The following is a 5653-nucleotide window of genomic DNA, read 5'->3' on the forward strand; positions in this document are numbered from 1 at the left end:
GCTCCCACTCAGCTTTTCTATTCTGTAAGTCAGTCCTTGTCCTCTCGTGTTAGCAGAAGACATAATATGCTGTCTGCACGTAGCCTTCTTGGTAACATTTCCTTCTGTCCTTTGGAATATGACTTCCCAGACCATTTTCTTAACACTTTAGCAAATTTCTTCTTAGAAATATGTTGGCTACAGCTTTTATTCCATGATATAATTCAGCTGTAAAAATCAGGGGCAAGTCTGTATTCACTTTCAAAATATTTTCTTATATTTCTGTATGCTTGGACAGTTGATTGACGTACTCAAGTAGCAGTCAATTCCTCAGTTCCTCGCAGTCTGAGCAACATAGTGTTGACGTAGTAGTACTAGTTAAAGGCATAAAGTAAAGCCAGTTAAGAGATTAAATAGCCTCAATCTGGTCAATGTGGAAAGCAGATAGTGGAGCAGAGGGGAAAGGGGGGAGGGAAGCAGGAAGGGAGAAAGGAGATGATAGAGCTATTTTTAATTTAAAAAAAAAAAAAGCAAGTGGGAGGTGAACAGAGAATTCTGTTCATTGTGTATCCTTAGAACTAATGGAATATACTTCCATTAGAAGGTTTAAAATTAAGCGCATCCTTCAATGTAGGTTTATATCCACAAGATGTTTTGGAGACCAAAGGCTTAAAAGGAATGAGAAAGCAAATACGTGAAGGAAAAAAAATATCTGTAGGTGTGTGTTAAACACTAAGGGACTGCTTCTTTAGCTGTTTATAGTTGGAAACTGGGACAGCGTATTGAATGAAATGCTGCTGAAGTCTTGTCCTGTTCCTTAAATCTCTGAGTAAGCATGCAGTAAGCTGCTTTTAGGCAACTGGGTTTTGGTTTCTTGTTTGTTTATTTTTTAAATGTTCCAATACAAATAGGTTTGATCATGTTCCGCTGGTGACACCTAACGGAGATGTTTTGATTCAAGACCTTAACTTTGAGGTAAGTTTTTTATCATAGAAAACTATATTCATATAGAATTTTTGAAGTGGAGATTGTAATTTCAGGGTTAATCTGACTTACAAAAAATGTGCAAATAAAAACAGAGAGTTGCTTGTATGGTATGCTTAAACTTGAACAAAAGTAATCATTGTGTTAGTTTAAAAAAAAAAAGCAATAAGCTTTTTTAAAAAAAAAAAAGAAATGCTTTTATTGTTACAAGTGTGTCTTCTTCCAGCTGCAGTTGTTGCTAAACTAGTTGAGGAAAAAAAAAGTATTGGTGGAAATTAACCATTCTAATGTCAAAAAGTACTATGTAGGAGCCTATGAGGATGCCACCTTGCCTTATGGTTTGTAGAAGCTTTCAATAGCATTTTCTCACAACCCTTTTAATGTGTTGGCTTTGCATTTAATAGGTTCGATCTGGTGCAAATGTTCTGATTTGTGGGCCAAATGGGTGTGGGAAGAGCTCACTTTTCCGTGTTCTTGGTGAGGTAAGGGAACTTTTTTAAATATATGGGAGAGAATCCAAAGCACTGTTGTAATTGGACTTTTTTGGTCAATTTTAAACCTTTTTCTTGTTGCAGCTGTGGCCTTTGTTTGGTGGGCGTTTAACAAAACCTGTAAGAGGAAAGTTGTTCTATGTTCCCCAGGTGAGGCAAAGTACTTTACTTGACAGTAATGTTTTTTTCTTCCTACTTTGACAATGTTCAGAAATATTTGACATACCTTTTTGTTTCTAACTGTATCTCAGAGACCATATATGACTCTTGGAACGCTCAGAGATCAAGTTATATATCCAGATACTGTAGAAGATCAGAGAAAGAAAGGTATTTCTGACCAGGTAATGATAATTAGTTCATTAACCCTTTGTCTTGCTTAAGATGGGTAATGCTTCAGATTTAAAAATACTGAAATTGCTGTTTAAAACACTGCATTTAGTTTGGTTTTAGCATTTATCAGGCTTAATATTACACCAGTATAATAGTATAACCCTTTGTAACCTTTTTCAATCACTTCTTTATTAAGTTCACTTAAGCTCTATTTGTCATTCATGTTTCAATAAAAGGTGCTGAAGGAGTACTTGGATAATGTCCAGCTGGGTCAAATCTTGGAACGTGAAGGAGGCTGGGATAGTGTTCAGGATTGGATGGATGTACTCAGCGGGGGAGAAAAACAGAGAATGGCAGTATGTCTCAAAAGCATAAATATTTAACAAATACAGGCCATAGGTTGAAAATGTAATCTGAATTGTAAACTTTTTTTTTACTAAATATTAATATTTTACTTAACCCCCCCAAATGTGTAATACCTGGGTACTGAGAAAATAACCTAAACCAGTGCCTAATGTACTCAAAATTTAATAGGAAATGTTGACCTTTTACCACAATTTACACTTTGATTATACAAACAGAAGTTGTAAAACAATTGTTTTTTCAAAGCAAAAAGGAAAGATAATATACAGCACTTGGATTATCAGGCTGCAGTGGGTGCCAACTTAAATTCCCTTGCCACAGTAAATTTTTGCACACTAATTCTTAGTCTAACTTCTAACACTGCATTACTGGTTGTAGTTCTGTATCCACAGTAGCTTTTTGGTTTGCATTCCAGATGGCAAGGTTATTTTATCATAAGCCTCAGTTTGCAATTCTGGATGAATGCACCAGTGCTGTTAGTGTTGATGTAGAAGGCTACATTTACAGCCACTGCCGAAAGGTAAGCTCTTGGTTTCTAGAATTATACCTCTGAAAGCAGGAATGATACAAGGTGTTCTCTTCCTTATGCCTAGTGCATATTACCAAAAAAAAAAAAGCTTAGAAGGGCTTTCAAGGACCCTTTATGCACACTAGAATTCAATAATTGTTTTGTAGCCTGAAGATAATTTAGATGTACATGTGGCCTCTTACTGGTAAGTAACGTTATTTTTCCAGATAAACTCGTAGAATGTCGAAGTGAAGATCAAATAATCTAAAATTTTATACTTTTTTTTTGTTCTTGGAGAGGTTTCTTTTGGCTAGGGCAACAGAAGTGAAAGGCTGGAAATTAACATTTCCCTCCCTTTTGAGATATGAAAAGCCCAGTACTCTAGGAGAACATGATGGTATTAAATATAGTTTTCTTTTTCCTTTTCCTCTTGTACTCACCTATTCAGTTTCTATGTAGTGGCATGTGAAATATCAGTAAGATTCAATTTCACACCCTTTGCCTGGGAAAGAATGGGCTTGAAATAACATTATTTAATGAGTGGCAGTGTTCTCAGAATGGTAATGGAGCAAAGCTGTGCATCCACTGAAACGTTTGCAACTTGAAGCGGAAAGTTAAGGAGCCCTCTGTGGTAGTCAATTGACACCAGATGAGGACTCTGCAGAAGCACAGACATTATTACTTGAGCTAATTTTACCACATTAATATCAATACTGTGATAATTTTCTAAGTCTATTTTGCATGTACTTGTTACTCTATTAACTTGAATGTTCATTTGTATTTTTGGGTTAGAGTTACTGTTGCCAAGTGGCTAATACATGTTACAGAAAAATAGAATTCCTGGTTAAGCTGTCCTTGCAGAAAGAAAAAATGTTACCTTGTTTTATCATCAGAGCCATTTTTTCCTTTAATTGGTGCTACTGTTAGGGGTGCATAATTAACTGTGCTGCAAGGAAACAGAGGAAGATTATTCACCTTTAAATTGCCACTTTAAGTTTGTAATTCTAATTATGATGAGGTTTTGGCTTTTTTTGCTGTTACAGTAGGCTTCTTTTAATCACCAGGTTTGTTCTTTTACCTGCCTCCTACCTTACCTCCTTTGCCCAGTTCATTCTACATTTTACCAAATCATTAGGAGCAAAAGAATGGTGAAATCTTTAAAAAAAGATAAATCCTTCCTGCTTTTTATTTTACTGCAAAATCTTGTATTAAGGCTACGTATGTATACTGTTAATAATAGTCTGGAAGTTTGTGTTTATTAATTTATGCTCTTCAGCTGATATCATGCTGAAAAATCAGTAACACCTAACCCATGAGAAAAATTCACTGCTTTATTGTGTGTATTTTCTTCATGTAGGTTGGCATCACTCTCTTCACTGTCTCCCACAGAAAGTCACTCTGGAAACATCATGATGTATGTAGCCTTTGCTTTTGCTAAGGATATCTGTGGGTGGTAGGGGTTTTGTTGTTTGGCCTTCTATTAAATTGACTTTACAATTCAAGGTGTTCTCATTTTACATCCTAATGGGTCATGTTCTATTTTTTTTCTTAAAAAGGTTTTGCTATCATAATCCAGTTGCACTGCTTGAAATATTGTTACGCTTCTAGTTATGAAGGGAAAAGTAACCAAAAATCCTTAGATGTATCTGGAGAAATAGCCTCAAAAATATGAAAGGCTCCTAGATGCTTAAGAAGAAAAAGTTCATCATGGACTTCTTTTCTTCAAACTGAGACTTTACTATTGTTATTACTTTTTCTGCAGACAGACTGTATGTGTGGGGAAACATACTGAATTAATACTGAATGAATACGCAGGGCTGAACGTGTGCCTTAAGTATATTGTCAGAAAACTCAAGAGAGCAGTGAGAAGTCTAGGTGTGACCATTAGCAGACCAATGGATGATATGAACAAAACCAGTTTAACTTTTTCCAGAGGCAATTGAATTTAATGAAACAGGACGTGGGAGAAGCTTACCCTCTGGCTAGCTGAGTTTAAGATTTTGCACTAGAACTACTTCAGAAATATAATTTATTAAGGTATTTGTAGCCTGGTAATGTTTAGGTCGTTGATAACGTATGTTCTTTTATTTCAGTTTTACTTGCATATGGATGGCAGAGGAAACTATGAGTTCAAGAAAATAACTGAAGACACAGTTGAATTTGGATCTTAAAGTCATGAACTGAACTGCTACAGAGACTGATGATTTCATGACGTGCGTAGGATGGCAGACATTGTACGATAAAACTACTCAGCTTGTTTTTTAAACAAATTAACTAGGATAACCCCAAACAAGCTGCTAAGCGTTTACTATTATGTAGGATATTGCTAATTGTGTATATGTTGGTTTAATTATTGATATGTACTAAGAATGTCCTTATTCTTGTGGTTTAAAAACCTGCCTAAATTAAATTGGGCTTAAATCAGTGTAACCTGATTCATCCTGGGATGCAAACCATTTGAAATCAGCTGATTTGACTTTTGTAGACCTTCTTTCCCTTCAGTGAAAAGCCCTGTTAAAATTAGGGTTGCTACCTCTCTTGTTCCTGCAAAGCAGTCTTGGATTTTTGCTCTGTTCTATGCATATTTCTGAGTTCTCTCACATGGTGCAGGACATCCTCCCATCTTCAGATTTGTGCCCTGTTAAATGAAAGAGCCTTTTCCTTGACCAAGCCTTGTGATGTAGCCAATACGCCCTTGCTGATAAAGGATGGACTGAACCTAAAAGACAAAACTAATTCCTTCTGCTAAAATAATTAAGCTTCTTGTTTGCTGGGTTTGGGATTCTCTTTAACATCTGTCTGTCCATGCAATTCTCTCTACTGCTCAGCAATCCCGTTCTCTCCCAATTTAGCAAGAGCTTCATCCTTTCCCCACCCCAGCTGCCCTTTTTCTGTCAGAGAAATACTATGGTAATGAAGAGTTGAGAGGAGGTTGAGGGAGGAAAGGACTGATAAAAAAAAAAGGGGGGGGGAGGGAATAAGAAAAGTGATGTTCCTT

At 36.1% G+C, this 5653-nt stretch overlaps 1 protein-coding gene across 1 annotated transcript in view; it reads left to right on the plus strand.

Annotated features, from left to right (window-relative positions):
• ABCD3 (ATP binding cassette subfamily D member 3) overlaps positions 1-5653 on the plus strand; it is a 30528-nt gene extending 24875 nt beyond the window's left edge. The window contains exons 18-25 of the mRNA XM_035902864.1: positions 891-954; positions 1368-1445; positions 1539-1604; positions 1706-1795; positions 2021-2140; positions 2563-2667; positions 4013-4069; positions 4749-5653. Coding sequence (XP_035758757.1) covers positions 891-954; positions 1368-1445; positions 1539-1604; positions 1706-1795; positions 2021-2140; positions 2563-2667; positions 4013-4069; positions 4749-4826 — 658 coding nt within the window. The 3' untranslated portion in view covers positions 4827-5653. The remainder of the gene's footprint in view (positions 1-890; positions 955-1367; positions 1446-1538; positions 1605-1705; positions 1796-2020; positions 2141-2562; positions 2668-4012; positions 4070-4748) is intronic.

Source organism: Egretta garzetta, unplaced genomic scaffold (assembly GCF_000687185.1).
Source record: "Egretta garzetta isolate BGI_Z169 unplaced genomic scaffold, ASM68718v1 scaffold149, whole genome shotgun sequence".
In the NCBI taxonomy this organism is placed as follows: domain Eukaryota; kingdom Metazoa; phylum Chordata; class Aves; order Pelecaniformes; family Ardeidae; genus Egretta; species Egretta garzetta.